At 48.5% G+C, this 18,431-nt stretch overlaps 1 protein-coding gene across 1 annotated transcript in view; it reads left to right on the plus strand.

Annotated features, from left to right (window-relative positions):
• FN1 (fibronectin 1) overlaps positions 1–18,431 on the plus strand; it is a 77,332-nt gene that overhangs the window by 41,591 nt on the left and 17,310 nt on the right. Inside the window, exons 19-28 of the mRNA XM_048483538.1 lie at positions 2,113–2,132; positions 3,740–4,012; positions 4,984–5,166; positions 7,720–7,809; positions 9,628–9,897; positions 10,379–10,495; positions 12,362–12,526; positions 13,846–14,001; positions 15,387–15,500; positions 17,411–17,680. Coding sequence (XP_048339495.1) covers positions 2,113–2,132; positions 3,740–4,012; positions 4,984–5,166; positions 7,720–7,809; positions 9,628–9,897; positions 10,379–10,495; positions 12,362–12,526; positions 13,846–14,001; positions 15,387–15,500; positions 17,411–17,680 — 1,658 coding nt within the window. The remainder of the gene's footprint in view (positions 1–2,112; positions 2,133–3,739; positions 4,013–4,983; positions 5,167–7,719; positions 7,810–9,627; positions 9,898–10,378; positions 10,496–12,361; positions 12,527–13,845; positions 14,002–15,386; positions 15,501–17,410; positions 17,681–18,431) is intronic.

The following is an 18,431-nucleotide window of genomic DNA, read 5'->3' on the forward strand; positions in this document are numbered from 1 at the left end:
GTGTGTGTGTGTGTGTGTGTGTGTGTGTGTGTGTGTGTGTGTGTGTGAAGTGCTGTCAAATCACTTCTGACTTGTGATGACCCTCTGAATCAGTGTTCCCCAAAATGTCCTATCGTTAATAGCCTTGCTCAGGTCTTGCAAACGGAGGGTTGGGGCTTCTTTTACAGAGTCCATCCGTCTCATGTTTTACTTAGGGTCAAAGCCTTATTTGCAGACTGACTTAGGTGGTTTCTGCACAGCACATTAATAGCATGTGTAACACGTTATGAATGAACCAGGTGTCCCCTGTTTGCTTCGCGCTGGAAATTTCACCCCTCCAAGAAGCAAACAGTCTGGGTTGCTGTAGCTCCACCTGGTTTCTCCAAAAAGATAGCTAGTTTAGCAATTTTTGTAAAACCTGGGTTGAGAGAAAAATAACAGGCCATTTTTGGGGAAGAGCCCTGTGCAAAGTTCTTCCCCAGATCGGGATACATAGCTTCCTTAGCTCGTTATGTTTGGGCTGTGCGGAAACCACTTGAGTTTCTCTGTGCACTGTGGAGACATCAACTTATTTTGCTGTATACCCTATTCTGCATGTGGCAAATGGGTACTGCCCTTGATTCAAAGTGCCTGACGAGACTGTGTATCCTGTGTCAGGGACCCTGGGTCTTTTGAACTGATATGAGCTGTTTAAAACGTTAGTTCCTGGAGTCTGGAAAGGCCCAGTGGAGGAGGCCTCTTGCCAAATTACAGGAGTTGTGAAGAAAAACCTGCCAACTAAAACCGTTGAGGGAAAATGACCTCAGCTGCCTAATGCCGACTGTCTTCTTTTCTGAAGAAACTTGCCAGTAAATAAGCAGAAATACATCCCATATCCTGAACTATTATCATCTTTTTAAAAAATTAAGTTTTATTGAAGTAATAAAAGAAAAGTTACAAAAATTCATCCATGATTACAAAGAGAAAATCAGTGAAGCCCCCACTTGCACATTTTTCTACAGATCACACAATACACAACAAAGGCATCAAAAATTACATGAATTAATATTCATTATGTCCAATATTCATTGCAAGTTCAATAGTCATTTAAAAAAGGAAAAGAAAGAAGAGAAAAAGGGAGAAAATGAGAAGAGAAGAGAAGGTTGGTTGGGTGTACAAAAGACTTTCTTCATCTTCTTACTCTAATAACTGGACACTTCTACCTTAGAAGTGACTCTGTCCCATATACTTATATTCCTTGAGGACCATCGTTAAGGAAACTGTCTCATACTATATAACCACTATCTAACAATTAATACAATACAATTATATCCATTGGTAAGTAGGAAAAGGAAAATTTCAACTTTACTGATTACTTCCCAGTTGAATTCATTGTAACACTTCCAAGTTTCTTGAAATCTTTTCGGCTGATCTTTTAATCTACACAATAGGTCATCAATGTTCATGTCCATGAACTATTATCCTAATGATCTCCCAGATTCCAAAACGAGTGAGATGATTCAGTTGGCCTGCCTGATTCTACGCATATTTTCTTGGGAGTAAGGCCTGCGTGCAGTGGGGCTGGTGCGTGGGGCTGGTGGTTGCTGTTCACATTGCTTGACCTTTTCTGTGCCTTTGTTGAGGCTGTCTTTATGCCTGTGGGTAACTAACACACCGGTGCGAGGGCTTTTCAAGCAATCAAGGCCTTAATCTAATGCCGCTTTACAAAACAAAGAAGTCTCCACAAGGCATCTTCGGAGGTCTTTTCAGTGCTTTTTTTGACAGGTGACATGGTAGTCACACCTGTTGAAAAAAAGTGATATTGGGGGGAAAGTTGAAACTTGTTTCTTCAGTTCTGCACAACACATTTTAAATGGTTTCCTTGAAAGAGGTCCCTAATTTTTTGTGTTCATTTTAAAACCGGAAGCAAATATTTCTGGCTGAATTTGCCATTAACAAGAAGGTGCTTTCATCTGCTGAGCAGGACTTTCCTGCCTCTCCCTTCCCGCCACGTCTCAGCAGTGCCGCTCCTGGGAGGCTGGAAATCACTGGGGACAGTTCGGTAGCCCATGGCGGAGGGAGAGCAAGAAAAAGTCCGTCCTGCTTCTCTTAAAGGAAACTGGACTTTTGGAGCCGAGCCATTTCATGCAGCAGCAGCAGCAGCATCACTAGTGGTTTTCATGGCATCTCTGAGGTTACGAACTCAGGGCTTCCTGCTTGTTAACACAGTGTATTGTCCCATCCCCCCCACCCCACCCCAAGATTTGGTAAACAGCTTCTTTGTCTTCTTCACAGCCATCTTTGGTATTTTATATTTTTAATCTTATGTTGTAACCGGCCCTGAGACCTTCAGATACGGACTGATAAACTAAATACCTTCATACCTTACTTATTTAGGATTAATTCATACTGTCCTCACATGGTTCACCTTATTACCCCACCCCAACCCATACTATTCTTGCAGATCTTAAAAGGTCTGCTGCTTTTCTCAAAAGGTTGCCTTTTCTGTTTCTATATTTTCTTCTGCCTACCCCTCCCTTCTCCCCTCATGTGCAGAGTGCAATTAAAAACTTCCAACTCTGGGGAGCCTTCAGTCAAACCCTAGTTTGCCGTGATGTTTAAATGCTGGAACCTGGGCGAACTGGAGCCTGTTCCTTCCCCACTGCCCAGAGCTCTAAACAGACTGTTTCTCACATGAGGGACATTTCAGTCCTGCACACACAAAGGGCGACCAAAAGGCCTGGGGACACACAGGAACTGGCTCTGTGTCCCTCACGGAGAGGCAGGGGGAAGTCTGATTGTGGCTCGCGTCTCCTGCAGTCGAATATTGGCCGTCGGGCTCTCATTCCTGCAGGGCTCCAGGAAATTCCATCCCTTGGACTCGAGTCTGTAGAAACTGCCTTGATTGTTTCAGTGTGATGGGAGACACCACTCATCGCTTTGGTTTTAATATAGCAGACTGGAGTAGCTGAGTTAGTTGCTTTGAGCTATTGCTGCACCTGGTGAAATGCTGCGTCTGCCCAGGGAAAGCTGTTGAGAACTGTGAATGAGGTTAAAAGGAAAATTGGATGCTGGTGGATGTTCCTTACACAGCAAAAGATTCAGATGGTTCTTGTGGGCTTTCCGTGCTGTCTGGTAGATCTTGTTCCTAACGTTTCACCTGCAGCTGTGGCTGGCATCTTCAGAGGTGGACACAGTTTGTAGCACACTTCTCTCTGTGATACACCTCTGAAGATGCCAGCCACAGCTGCAGGCGAAACGTTAGGAACAAGATCTACCAGACCACGGCCACACAGCCTGGAAAGCCCACAATGGCCACACAGCCTGGAAAGCCCAGCCGTGAAAGCCTTCGACAATAAAAAGATTTATTGTAAAGCAAAGTGAAAGGATTTGCTGTCTGGCTCTCTTGCCCCCTCCTTCCTTTTCCTTTGGGCAGTAGCTACTCCATCCTACTCATTGGCTGTTTCCTCAGATGGAGTTTGAAGGCTTCTAAGTGTCCCTAATGATGCTTTAAACATCAAGCACAATGCTGCTAGAACACGGCCTTACAGCCCGGAAACCACACAGCACCCCATCAAGCACACAGTTGATTTCGGAGCTTTGTAGTTGGGAACGTTACGGTTGCTTGGGGCATCTCACTTATCACCATGTTGACTGTATTGTCACTTTCATTTTTAATTAGTGCAACCTGATGGTCACCGCTTTTAATTTTCTGTCTTCCTCCTTGTTTTTTTGCCTTTGTGTGTCTCTGCCTCCACGTATCCGCTCTCTAACCCGGTAGAGGTGCCCCAGCTCTCTGACTTAAGCTTTGTTGACGTAACTGACACCAGTATTGGCCTGAGGTGGACCCCTCTCAATGCCTCTTCCATTATTGGCTACCGCATCACAGTAGTTGCGGCAGGAGAAAGTGTCCCCATATTTGAAGATTTTGTGGACTCCTCAGTAGGATACTACACAGTCACAGGCCTGGAACCGGGCATTGACTATGAGATCAGCGTGATCACCCTCATTAGTGGCGGAGAGAGTGCCCCTACTACACTGACTCAGCAAACGGGTGATTGTCGAAGACCTGCCGTGCAAGAGGGCTGCCTCACGCTGTCACTAACTGCTTGGAGGACTCTGACTTCCCTCAGGAAGGACTCGGCCATGGGCGGCTGTGTTGGGCAGAGGGCGGCTCTCCTGTTAGAAAACCAGATGGGCCAGAAGCACAGTGCTGGGAGTGTGGATTCCTTTAGTTACTCCATCAAGTCTGAAGCTTCAGCCCTCAGTTACCCTAGTTAATCCTCAACAGGGGCTGACTTGTTTGGCACAGGGAGCAGCAACAATTGGCCTTTATTGCTATCCAGCAGTCCCTACCTGAACCGGAACATGGGTGTTCAGGATAATAAAACGGGGCCGCTTTGGCTCTGGATGCCAGCTCTTGGCCTTCAGTATTCTGATCCAGTGTGTGATCACTGTTGTGGCAGAAGGGACAGGAAGAAATTATCCTCCAAACTCATGCTAGTGACAGGCGTAGCAGTCTGTGAAAATTGTCTCAGTGCATGTGCAGAAAATGACTTTAAGAGCTTGTTATGCATGGAATCCGGCTGTGTTTCCCTTGGTTGTGGGGAGACTTCCATCAGCCTTTTAAGATGCAAGTAGTTGCCAAGTTTCGGTGCACCCTCCCATTTGCCTGCATGCTGGTGTTCCAGAAGAGGTGACGGTCTTCCCCCTTTTTGAGCTGCCTCCCATCTGACTGGCATGCCAGGTAGCTTTGTAAAGACAGGAATGAATGGACTGTCTGTTTTTAAAAAGTTCTGTAAAATATTATTTAGCATCCATGAGGTTTGAGAAATTGTAGATGCTTCAGACCAGTTTTTATTGTGGAATGAACCATAGTTTGCTAGTATGTTTGCATGGATTTGACTCAGTAGTGGAATTTTTATTTTTTGCATGGTATTCTTCCTGTGTTTCTGGAACGTCTTTCAAATCAAGCTCTGTTTCTTCTGAAAAAAAAACACCCTAAAAATTATCTTTCAAACTTAGCTGTCCCTCCTCCCACCGATCTCCGTTTCACCAACGTGGGACCTGACACGATACGAGTGTCCTGGACTCCCCCAGCGTCCATTGAACTGACCAGCTTCCTCGTGCGTTACTCACCTGTGAAGAATGAGGAGGATGTTGCAGAGTTGAGCATCTCACCTTCAGACAATGCAGTGGTTTTAACAAGTAAGAATCTACCTGTATTGCTTAATTGCGCATGAGATATTTCCACAGCAGTTTTCCAATTCACTTTGTAATGGCTGGAATCTGGGGAGGTGTATGTAGGGTGGCCAACGGGTTTCTGTTTTTATTTTTCTGCCATCACCCCTCTTGTCTTGTGCCAACAGATGGAGGACTGCACAGTTCACAAAGGTCTTTTTGAGGGTGCAGATCCATTCTAGCAATAGATTAATTTTAGATGCTCTACAAAAGAATTAATCAGAAATAGAGGAGGCTTGAAACATACCTGGAAAAGGTAGCATCACTCATTATTGTCAAGAGACAAGCACTTCAAGCAATTCTTCCTTTTCCCATCAGCTGTACAGACTCTGACCGATGCGTCCCTTTTTTTAGATCCATATCAGACAATAGGATTCCTTTGTGTCTCCATCGCATTGCCATCCTGCTTTTGGGACAAAGAAAACGGTGGATAGGATTTTGAGTCAAGTAGGGGGAAATAAATAAGGGTTTGCCTGACAGGACTTTTATTGAGGGGGCCTACCTGGTCTCCTGTGATTTTGAGGGTTTGATTTGAACTGCAAACCTTCCCCTCAGTTACAAAATGTTCTCAGGGTTGTGAGTGTAAAAGCTTCACTTTCACTGCCACAAAATAAGAACACGGAGATCACTGAGGTCGGAGTTGTATATAAATAGCAAAAAAAATTGTTTATATATACATGATTTTGGGAGAACAGACCGGCAGTGTAGGCTTCCAGAGACTCATAGGAGAAACCTGGCTGTGGCACGTAAATTTCCGCTCGTTGTGGTTTCAGGGTGTGCTTTGAATTTACTTTATCTTTATTTTATTTTTCCATTTGTATCCCGCCCCCCGCCCCCCCAACAGGGGTCAGGGCGGCGAACCATAAAGCAGTCATAAAAACAGTTCAGATACATAAAACCAATAAAAACAAGCTCAGGGGCTTCCCTCCCTCCTCCGGCATGCCCATGGAAGGCCCATGAGAGTAGTCATAGAGTCAGGCTGGATGACCAGATGGAAATGCCTGGCGGAAAAGCTCCATCTTACAGGCCCTGCAGAAACAATGTAGGTCCTACAGGGCCCTGATCTCACTTGGGAGCCGATTCTACCAGTTGCGGGGCAGGATATCTCGCGGGCCAGGGACCTCCAACAGATTTCCCTCCGACGACCTAGCAGCGCAATATGGGGAGACGATTTCTGGTCCAGAGAGGCTTTCACTGACTAGCCACAGTGATGGGCCCTTTCAGGCATCCAGGATTCCACCCACCCCAGTCTGCCCTTGCCTAAGAGCCAGTCAAAATGGTGCAAGGTCTGCTCATCTCCAGAGAGAGGGCTCACAAGTGGGGCACTGTGTCCTCTTCCAGAGACTGAGCTAAACGACACTTCCATGCTACCAGGCAAAGCCGCCCTTCACTCCGCCAGCTCTTTGTCCTGAGCCAGACGTGAGCTCTCCCTGCTCCCTGCAGGTCCCAAGCCAGACCTGAAGTCAGCCCCCTCCTCCTGTGCCACCCCCACCCCCCGAAAGGCAGGCAGATGCCACCCTTCCCGAGGCTGATGTCTTCCCCTTCATCAGGGCAGGAGACCCTCCTGCCCCTCACAGCTTGGAAAGGGCAGGAATCTCATTGTTGCTTTCTGTGGGATGAGTGGGGGAAAAAACCCCAGACTAAAATAAGGAATGGAATGATGAGGAATTTGGTATGTAGTGATAACCAGTGGAGTTGAAGGTTGGTTGGGTTTGCTTATAGCGGAAATCACAAAGTCAGACTGTCTCACAGATATCCTTGTAGGGAAAGGAGGATCGGAGAACAGTGAAAGAGAGAGGGAGCGTCGCAATGAATAAGTGGTCTCCTAGGCCAGAATCAAAACCGCTGTGCAAGCCGAAGAAAGCTTCGGAGTTAGCTTCTAATTCTGCGGTCCGATGTGGCAAGAAAAGTTGGAAATGTGTGAAGTGGCAATGGTTTGAGATAGCCAAGGCCCACAAACAAAATGTCTGCCCTTGTGTGTGTGTGTGTGTGTGTTGAAATAACTTTGGATCTTTGCCAGTGTGAATTATAACTTAGTTATGACGAGCAAGTCTAGAGTTTTTCTGTGTATCTGTCAAAATTAAAGGTTGATTTACCCCTTTGTGTTTGGGAAACCAGTTGACCAAAGGTAACAGTTAATAGATTAATTTTGTTAAGAATTCAATTAGTTTAGGCCTCTTCATACCAAAATTAAGAATAGATACAGAAACTACACGTTTCAGTGGAGATGAGGGGAATTTTTCTGACTTGAATTAATTGCTGTGAGCTAAGCCATCAAGATCATGCTGTTTGGAAAAAATGAACTCAAACCAAGAAAAAGAGCCTCCAGCATTAACCGTTCAAGTGGAATAATATTTGGAAGCCTCTGAAGGCGTCTGTGTGAGAGCCAGCTACTTGCTTGCCCAGCAGAGCTGCTTTATTTTGGCTGAGGGATTTTGCCAGGGGAGAAGCTCAGATTTTCAGTTCTTTAAGAGCTCTGAAATTGGGAGATCTTCCATGTTTGCTGTTTTAACCTTCCAGACCTCCTGCCTGGCACCGTGTATATAACCAAGGTCTACAGTGTCTATGAACAACATCAGAGCAAACCTCTGAGCGGAGAGCAGAAAACAGGTGTGTAAAATAACCAACACTGAAAGTGTTTTTATCGGCCTTCTACAATATCAGGAGATGCTTGCAGCCATGAAAGATTTATTTATCTACTTCAGTTATGCCCTGCTTTTTCCTCTAATGGGGCCCAAAGCAGCTACATCATTCTTCAGCAGTGAGGCAAGATCTGGGAGGGGGGGAGGAGAGAGCCTGGGTGCAGGATAGTTTTTCAGGTTTTTATTTTATTTTGAAAGATGTGTCTTCGAACTTCACAGACTTGATATGAGAATCCATGCCGAGTCTCGTGTCTAGTGCACAGAGGCGTTCCTTCCATTGGGCAAAGTGGGCAGTTGCCCAGGGCGCCCCCTTGGGACGGGGCACAAAAACTGCAGGTTCGTTTGTGGGATTTTTTGTATTTTCAGTGTTTTCCCGTTTTTGGCCTGCAGAGGGCGCAGTTTTTAGGCAAGCAGCACCAAAATTACAGGAATGTTTCAGGAGACTCTTTTGGTGCTATCACCCAGGTTTGGTGAGGTTTGGTTCAGGGAGTCCAAAGTTATGGACTCCCAAAGGGGGTGCCCCATCCCCCATTGTTTCCAATGGGAGCTAATAGGAGATGGGGGCTACACCTTTGAAGGTCCCTAACTTTGGATCCCCTGAACCAAATGTCACCAAACCTGGTTGGTATCATTAGGAGAGTCTCCTAAAGATACCCTGAAGGTTTGGTGCTGCTAGCTTAACAATTGCACCCCTGACAGCAGGCACCCCCCCAAAATTTCCCCAGATTCTCCTTTTAAAACCCCCCCCCCTTTTGGCATGGATTTAAAGGGAGAATCTGAGGTCCCCAGTTTAAATATTGAAAGTAATGCTGTTTCAGATTGGGGGATAATCCACCCCTAAACAGCATCACTTTCAATGTTGTTTTAACTGGGGATCCCAGATTCTCCCTTTCAGATGGATTTAAAAGGAGAATCTGGTCTCCCTAGTTTAAACACCATTGAAAATGATGCTGTTTGGGGGTGGATTCCAGCACCACAGTGGCCACCCATGTGGGGGGGCCCGCAAAATTAAGATTTAGCACCAGCCTGGAGGGCGAGGCTTGGGGAGGCATGGCCATGCCCCCAGGGGCAGGTGGGGGCATGGCCCCTCCCCCCGAATTCACCCCATAAAAAATCTATACCTACATCCCTGGATGAGCCCAAAGTCACCCAGCTTGCATGTGTTGGAGTGCACAAGCTAATCTGGTTCACCAGATAAGCCTCCACAGCTCAAGTGGCAGAGCGGGGAATCCAACCCAGTTCTCCTGATTATAGAGTGCACCTGCTCTTAACCACTACACCGCTCTGGAAGCAAGATGAGGGAAGAGGAGAGCCCGATCCTGGGTGCTGGGCTGAACGCGCTCAATCCAGAAGGCAGTATCGTTCCCCTCACCTTGCTTCCCAAGACCACTGGGCCTTGGGAACCAAGATTCGGGGGGGGGGGGGGGGGCACACTGAAAGGCCCCATATGGGAGGCGTGTGTATGGGTGTGTGTGTGTGGGGGGGGTGATTGTCCCCCACCTCTGCTGTCCCAGCCCAAAAGGGCTGAGACAGGAAAGACGTGGCAAGGGGGACAGTCTTGCCTGTCAGGCTGAGAAACAAGATCTCGGCCACTCTCCCCCTGCCTCCCCGGTCCCAGAAGGAATTCTTGGCGATCGGTTGGAAGTGAATCATGGCTATTTGTTCCATCTTTAGGTGATTATGTCTTTGGATTATAATTGTACATTTGTCTGCATATCTTTTTGCATTGCAAATGACCAAGTCCAATTGTGCAGTTGAAGTAAATGTACATTTTTTTTAAAAAAAGGGCTTGATTCTCCTACCGGGCTTGACTTTTCTGAAATAACGGCTCATTCATTCACCGTCCACTGGATTGCTCCTCGTGCTGCCATCACTGGCTACAGGATACGCTATTACCTTGAGCAAGGCGGGGGCAGACCCAAAGAAAGCCGTATTGCACCATCTCGTAATTCCATCACACTGACTGACCTGTCTCCAGGGTCTGAGTATGTGGTTAGTCTTATTGCAGTCAGTGGCAAAGAGGAAAGTTTGCCCTTGTCTGGACAGCAAAGTACAGGTGAGAACTGGGATAATTTCATGAGAGCTGGATGGGGAGAAGGGAGACAGCCCATGATAGATGTGTGTTCATTTATTGTTTAGTTCTGCCATTAGATCTCCCCAGTGCCAAACTGTGTTCGGTACCAAACCTGGCCAATTGTGGGATTGCAGCAAACCCAGGGACAACGTTATGGGCTTAAATTCCTTCCATTTACTAGCGGCTTTACTAGAAGTCTTGGGCAAGATTGTATTTGTGAGGGTGGTTGTCCCCCCAGGATAAAGGAGGTAATAGTGACATATCTGGCAGAGTTCCTGTGAGGTTGAATAAAACAAGGATGTGTCTGTCAAGGAATATCATGGGATAAGATCTCAGTCCTCTTAGTGCTGTTGGCAAAAATGTTTTAAATGCTTTACCGGCAGTTGCATTATCTACAGTGCGTGAGATGAAACGTGGGTGGGATGAATGTGCAGCATCCTAAACTCTGAACTCCTCTCTTTAGTTTCTGATGTTCCAAGAGACCTGCAAGTCATTTCCTCCAGCCCAACCAGCCTGGTCATATCCTGGGATGCGCCTGCTGTTACCGTTAGATACTACACAATAAAATATGGTGAAACAGGTCAGCACTGCGTGACTTCCACTTGTACCACCTGAGAAATGCAGGTGTTTTGAAAAGCTGTCGGCAGGATCTACAGCTGGGGGGCTGGAGGAGTCCCTGCCAGGGCTGTCATCTGTCCGTAGTTTTGAGATATTGACCAGAAGCAGTGCAGTGTGGAACTAAACTGTGGGTTTTGTGATACTAAATCACTTGCACTGGTTTTTAAATTTTAAAAACCCCACTGCTGTGCTGCATCATCAAAAACTCAGAACCAACAGAGCTGTTTTGCGGTGGTCTGGATGTCCAGGAAGGGTAAACTTGAAGGAGGATGTTTGACTCTCTCTTTCAGGTCCTCATTTCAGGTCCTCATTTCAGGTCAGCCTTCCATAGTTGGATATATGCCTCTGGTGTGTGACGTGTGTAGTTAAAATAGCAAGTATGATTGCAGCAATCACACATCTGCAAGGGTGTGTCTCATATAAGCACATGCATTAAGGATTTGGTTCAGAGGCCTGTAACTCCTCCTGGGCATTATTGAAAGAAATGCAACCAGCCTAAGCTATAAGCTGTTGCAGAGGGAGGGCAAGAAGGGGTGGAGCGGCTGACCCTTCCACCCCCAGTCATTCCTCTCTAAGTAGCGCCGCCCACCGCCCCCCCGCTTTTCTTTCCCAGAGGGACCTGTGTCCTTTCCTGGGGCCCTGAATGAGAGAAACCTGCGAGGATGTTTTGGAGAGGGAAAGTGCCTGGCAGGGGAAGGGTTAGATGATCCTTGAATGTCCCTGCTGTGTGTCCACTCCTGATGGGACAGGGACCGTCCTTGCCCTTTTTGAGTCCGGGGGTACCTTTGGGATTCTAATACAGGCTGGTGGGCACAACCACCAAAAGCTCATGTCACTATCATATTGTGCAGAGCAACCATAAAATGTCAGAGTGGGGCTTTGCACAATGCTAATAGCAGCATATCAGGCAAAGCCTCTGCCTAACAGGATGCCCTTTAAAATAAGCGTACTGTTTTTGAAGCATTTTCTTGCATTGGCGCACAGTCCACTATCAGTCGTTCGGAGAAGATCTTTGTGCCGTGCTGGCAGCTGATCCCAAAGTGACATTGGCCGATCAGACCCTCACTGGCCAACCAGAAACCACCTGGCTCTGCCCGCTTCCCCAGAATGCTTGGCAGGCGATGGGCCCCGTGGCATGCACAGGCGGCAGCAGCACATTGGGGATCCCTGCTCCAGAGCAGCCCCAAGCAAAGTTCCCCTGTGAGCAGCAGTGGCGTAGTGGCTAAGAGCAGGTGCACTCTGATCTGGAGGAACTGGATTTGATTCCCAGCTCTGCCGCTTGAGTTGTGGAGGCTTATCTGGGGAATTCAGATTAGCCTGGGCACTCCCACACACGCCAGCTGGGTGACCTTGGGCTAGTCACAGCTTCTCGGAGCTCTCTCAGCCCCACCCACCTCACAGGGTGCTTGTTGAGAGGGGGGAAAGGCAAGGAGATTGTCAGCCCCTTTGAGTCTCCTGCAGGAGAGAAAGGGGGGATATAAATCCAAACTCCTTCTTCTTCTTCCCTCCTCTCAAATCAATGGCCTCAGAAGGGTATAATTCTGCTTAGGGCTGTCCTGCAGTTTCAGTTCTCAGTGATCTGCATAATACATGCAACAGCCTTCAGGGTGAGAAAATAGAGGGGAACGTTTACTCACCTTAGCCGCTGGACAAGAGTATTGAGTGTAATGTGGATAGCCATATTTGGGGAAACTTCTTCAATGTAGGCAGTGGGATCAGATGCATCCAGCGGTTACAGATTCTTTGTCCTGAGGACATTTAGTGAAAGCTTGGCTAGACATCTGCTGGGATGTGACCCTGAGCCGTGTCTGTCTCTCGATGTTCCCAGGGGGCAGAGGCCCTGTCCAGGAGTTCACCGTACCTGGTGACATGTCCATGGCGACTATCCCAGGCCTGAAGCCCGGCGCAGAGTACAACATCACGGTCTTCGCTGGCACCGGCCGTGGCGACAGCCCTACCAACAAGCAGTCAGTCAGTGTCGTTTACAAGATGGGTAAGCCTCGAACAAGCAGGCCTTTCTCTACTACTGTGGCTGTTTTTTCCCTTTGAGGTCGGCCCGCTGTTGCTGCTGCACTGAGTTGGCTTCCTCTCTTGAGGGCTCTTATGGAGGAGGCCTGCTTTCCTTGCAGGGCTGACCTCTGAAAGCCAATATTCCAAGAGGTTCAGCTTCACTTTGCAGGTTGTTCCTTGGGGCTGGGGTGGGGTGGGGGGCAGTTCTAGATTCCCACACTGTTACCCAGTTGCCTCCCCTGTGATATTTATTTTGCCTGACTTTTCATCTGATGTTTTCTAGCTTATTTTAGTCTTGCTTTTATCTTTCAAGGCAGTGCTCCGTTTTCCTGTTTATGCTTTTATTGAATTGTTTCGGGGTCTGATTTCCTGGCATCTGCCTGTATCCCGGCCTCGTTGTGCTTGGGTGCAGGAGAGCTGAACAGCTGATTAGAAGCCAACTCCCAGCTGATGGGGGATCGACTGAGAACAGGCTTCTGATACCCTTCCCCCCTCAGAAGAATTGCTGTACAGTGTAGGGAATCACCTTCTAATTTTCTCATTGCAAAAGGGAGAGGAGAAAGAGATTGTTTCATTTTCCTTCCCTCCAAGTTGGGGGCAAGTACAGAAGTGGGAAGTGATGCTTCTGAGCACCCCATAGGCCTTCTCTGATCCCCCCCTTTTAAAAAAATAAACCCCAAACTCCGCTTGGTACAGACCTAAATTTTTCCTGCGGAAAATCAGAAACTGCCTCCCAGCTGACCCCTCCTGGCTTCTGGTGACCCCGAGTAGCCTGTTCCAGAGAAGCCAAGGGAAGCCAACAGCCTGTCGAATCAAAGGCTGCCCGTTTGCCCACCACTGGTGGGTAGGATGTGAGCCAGAAGTCAAACTATTCCAAAAAGTTGTTCTTGTAAAATTGAAACTTTCACCTGGTTGTGAATATTAATATTATACCTGCAAGAACGAGTATTTATGTAGAAAACACACGAATACTAACTAGTGATTTAAATCATGATTTAAATGTATGATTTTATCAAATCCACCCTTGTCCAAGTCCTTGGAAAGTTGCCGAATCCCAGGTAAACAACACGTACATGTTCAACTCATTGTCCACCTCTGGATGAGCACTTTCTATTGGATGGTGCTTGAATTGTTTTAATGGATCACACTGTTATTTGTCTTCGGCCTTTGGGCAAAGACAGGCTGGGAACGTGATGTTGTGTACTGCTTTTATCATAGTAAGGAACTGGTGCAAGGTAGCCATGAAATTGCCTAAGGATGAGGAGCTTTTCGACTAATGCAGTGTTGTCTTTTTATGCTCAGAGATCAGCACTCCATCTCACCTGCAAGTAGTGGATGTTCAGGACAACAGCATCACCGTCCGGTGGCAGCCATCCTCTTCCCCAGTCACTGGCTACCGAGTGACAACGGTGCCCAAAGACGGCCACGGCCCCACCAAATCCGCCGTGCTCTCTGCAGGTCAGAAGGCGGGGCTTGTTTTGGCTTCTGAGGCACCAACATTGGTCATCTCCACCAGCCCTTCCTTGCAGTGGAAAAAGACGGAGCTGTTTTGCTCCTCTCTGCTCTTGCAAAAGCAGGGAAAGGAGGCAGTCCTCTTTTCCTCATCTGTCTGCAAGCCATTCTCCGGGCTGCTGTTGCTGGGCATGTGGGCTTGGGGGCGGGGGCGGGGGGGGGGGTCCATCCTTTCTGCTGGCAGGCAGCCAAGTAAAGTTACCGAACCTCTGGGGCAGCAAACTTGTCCCTTGTAAGGTGCTAGGAGAGCCTGTGCTTGCTATAACCAGCCTCTCTTCACAGTTGTTGTTCACCCGAGTCCTCCTTTCTCAGGCGGGGGCCAAAACCCCCTCCAGTGCACAACAAACTCCCCTGAAATGATCTCCGGAGCAAGTGCACTTCAGAGAATTTGTCTGCCAAGTTATTCCAAGCAGCGTTACCTGAATTAATCTGGTCTGTTCCCTTGGGGAAATCAGCAGGGACGAGCCTTGCAGTGTGAGAGGCTGGGCCAGGATCTTTTCCAGCTGTGTTTTACAGAGGTGTATCCCTCGAAGGTTTACAATTTTATTAAACCCCCAAATAATAAAAAATGATAATAAAAAGGCTCGGTTGAGTAAACACCTGGGAGTGCCGAACTCCAGACGAGGCTTGGGCGGCACTGATGATGTTAGGACCAGAGGCACTCGAAGTCAGGAGGAGTCTGGAAGGCTAAGCAAAGACGCTTCAGAAGGCTGGTGGCTCTTTGATAGTTGGACAGGAGGTTTAAGATTAAACTAGCACTTGGGGAGGAGGGTTCAGGATGGTCTAGCTGGAACCAGGCATTTGTGAGTTCTTTGTGTGATCAAGGACAGGGCTGTCTTCCCGAGGGTGTGCTGTCGTTATCCAGATTCAAATGGCTGTGTGCTGCTCTGCTTGCTTGATTGGGAGTGGGGAAGCATGTCCAGGCAAAGTCCCAAGAATTTAGGTGTGCCGTCCATCTTGGTCTGGACTGCCTCTGATACCAAGATGTGACTGGTAGGGCATTTTAGAAAGTGGCTGCCCTGTGTGGCTATGGGCCTGCACACCGACAGCTCCAGAACTGGGTAGAGAAAGTTGCTTAACTCCAGTTAGACCAGGGGTAGGGAACCTGCGGCTCTCCAGATGTTCAGGAACTACAATTCCCATCAGCCCCTACCAGCATGGCCAATTGGCCATGCTGACAGAGGCTGATGGGAATTGTAGTTCCTGAACATCTGGAGAGCCGCAGGTTCCCTACCCCTGCATTAGACCATCTACACGAGTGACCATACCATGAGAAGAGGGAACTGTCCCAAATGAACCCTAATGGAGTTTTTGTGGGCACTTTGTCGCAGATCAAACCGAAGTCACAATCGAAGGGCTGCAGCCCACTGTGGAGTATGTGGTTAGTGTCTACGCCCAGGGCCAAGATGGAGAAAGCCAACCTCTGGTGGAGACGGCTGTGACAAGTATGTTGTTTGCAAGCCCTGAATTTCAGGGCAGGAATTATGGTGTCTTCTCAGTCCTGAATGGACGTAGTTTGTTTCCAGAACACTCCTGAAGCAGCGGCAAATGGCCTGGAGAGTCCCCCCACCCCCCACCCCCACCCCCACCCCCCACATGGCTCCACACAAACACCAGGCCTGTATTTTGACTTCCAATATAGTCGGCCAATGGGAAGGAAACGCTGAATTGCTTTTGGGAAATCTGTGTGCTTTGGAGCTTTGGCAGAGGCCTTTTTTCTATGGGAAGGTGGCAAAGGTGATTTGATGCTCAGGCTGGAGTTGATTGATTGATTGCATTTATGTGTGGCTCATTAGCATACGATGCTCAGGCTGTTTCTCTCAGCAACCTGTCGGGAAGGAGAATGAAATGCCGAACCTCCGGCCAGCCTGCCCATCTTGCTTAGTCAAGTTATAAGTGCTTCCAAGCAGGCAAAACATGACCAAGCTGAAGCGGGAGAGAACCGGAGAGGAAGGCTGTGGAGCCAGAGCTCGCCCCCCCCCCTCCCCCCGGTCTAGCATTCTGTTTCAAGCAGTGGCAACCAGACCGGCAAGCCTGCTGTTGGGGAAGGGGTCTGTCTCCCAGGCGCCATTTGCCTCTGCATTCCCCCAGTGGAGGAGGAGAGAAACGGAGCCCCAGCGGTTCTCTCCTTTCGCTTCTCTTGGGCAGGGACACCCCCTCCTCTGGAAGTTTATCAGAGGAATCAAGAACTGAAAGAGAAACCAAGCAGCTGACTCAAACCCCAACTATTATTATTATATGGAACAAATCACCTTTTTTACCTTGGAAGACATAGAAACAGGCATCTAACAGCAGCACCCTGAGGCCAGCCGTGGCTAAGCTTGAATCTTGTGACAGAAATCTGTCACAATTGGATTGCTGGCCAATATGAATGCATGTCTTCTCCAATGAGGCCTTGACCGATGGTGTCCAGATGCATTCCTGCTGGTCACCATTGTCTAAGATCTGCTTGCAGGACATTTAGGCCCACAGAAGCCTTCCCACAAGTCTCTTGGGGAAAATCTGGGCGGATTAGAGGCAAATGTGTGAATGGCTTTGACAGCTCGTGCAGGCCAGAGCCCTGGCTGGCTACCCACATTAACCCTTCTAACAGGTGGCTTTCAGGCCAGAATTGACTTGCATCTGTGTTCACAGTAACACAAGAAATGCACCAGAATTCCGGTTGACCAGGAAGGCATACTTAATTTGTGCTTGATGTACCCTTGCTCATATACTGCGGAAGTAATTTGCAGAAACAATGTTGTATCAAATAATAATTGTAAATTGGTTGTGGTGGGTTTTCCGGGCTGTGTGGCCGGGGTCTGGTGAATCCAGCCGTGAAAGCCTTTGACAATACAATAATTGTAAATGTTAATAAGAGAAGGAAATAGCTACCCCGGTCCCTTTTGCCGTCACTTACAGCTTTGCAACTTTCTGATTGTGTTGTGTGCTCTTTGGGAAGGGGAGTTTTAAGCACAGTCCCCCAAAGCTGGGAGGAGAGCCAGCGCTCCTTGAAATCTGAGCTCCACCTCCCCTCTGACGGGCTCTAGTGTACTTAGCTGCTTAGGAGCCCTGTCTGGGTGGAGCACCAATGAGAAGGGCCTCTCCTGAACACCCTGTTCCTCTGTGTGAGGCAGCCGTTCTGGTCTAGGGAGTGTGTGCACTCTCTGGCCAAGCTGGCTTGCAGTGGGCAGTCACCGCACGAGCCTGATTCTTAGGGGCCCTGGTTGCATTGCTGTAGGTGTCTTCATGAGGCCCCGGGGCAGCTAAAAAACCCCCACTGCTTTGCATGTCCCCCGCTAAGTGCTTGATCCCAGCTCAGTGCCAGCTTTCCCCCCTTTTCCACATAACCTTTCACCATTAATTTGCCTAACAGACGTTGATCGCCCTAGAGGATTAACATTCACCGATGTGGATGTTGATTCCATCAAAATTGCTTGGGAAAGCCCACAGGGGCAAGTCAGCAGTTACAGGGTGACCTACGCCACCCCGGAGGATGGAGTCCGCGAGCTCTTCCCTGCTCCAGATGGCGAAGACGACACTGCAGAGCTGCTTGGCCTCCGGCCCGGTTCTGAATACACTGTCCACGTTGTTGCCTTGCATGATGAGCTGGAGAGCCCACCTCTGGTCGGAACCCAGACCACAGGTACTTCCCCCCCCTCCCCCCCAGCCCTGGCCGCCACCACCCTTTGGTTCCTCATCTGGGGGAGTCCCACAGTGAGGCGAGTCTGGGCCCTGTTGCCAGCCGTGAGGGTGCCTTGTGTGGGAACAGTTGTCCGTAGTGCCTGTGCGGTCTCTGGAAGGCTTGGTGAATTACAGGTACTATGCGAAGTTGAGCAGATACAGTCATCAGATTTCTTGTTATTTTTGGTGCAGAATGCTAAAGGGATAGTTTATGGTCCAGGAAGAAGACTGTACAGTAGGTTTGCTAGCATTTCCATGAGATCAGGAATGGGTTTTTTGAACCCAGATCTCCAGGTATCAGTAATTCCTCCCCCCACCCCCAATTTATTTATTTATTTTTATTTTTATACCCCGCCCTACGCCCAAAGGGCTCAGGGCAGCTTTCAATGAACACTTCAAAAGAACACCGGACGGGGCAGCTGGGGATTCTCCTGTCCAGGCCAATTCTGTATCAAACTGCATCGATCTCCTTCAAGAGGAGATCTCCTTTCAAGGCAGGCGAGAGAGCAGATGTGCTGGCATCTTGACTGAGGTGGCCCCTGCAGCCGGGGTTGCTTTCATATCTGTCATGCTCTTGTCACATAACGCAGAGTCAAGAAACAGGTGCAGGGCTCGACCCTGTGGGAATGTCCTCTCCCTCCGCTATGACATCATGGAGATCCTGCCACCCCCTCTCTTTTGGGGTTTATGGGAATTGATAGCAGGCGCCATCC

Source organism: Sphaerodactylus townsendi, linkage group LG02 (genome assembly GCF_021028975.2).
Source record: "Sphaerodactylus townsendi isolate TG3544 linkage group LG02, MPM_Stown_v2.3, whole genome shotgun sequence".
In the NCBI taxonomy this organism is placed as follows: Eukaryota; Metazoa; Chordata; class Lepidosauria; order Squamata; family Sphaerodactylidae; genus Sphaerodactylus; species Sphaerodactylus townsendi.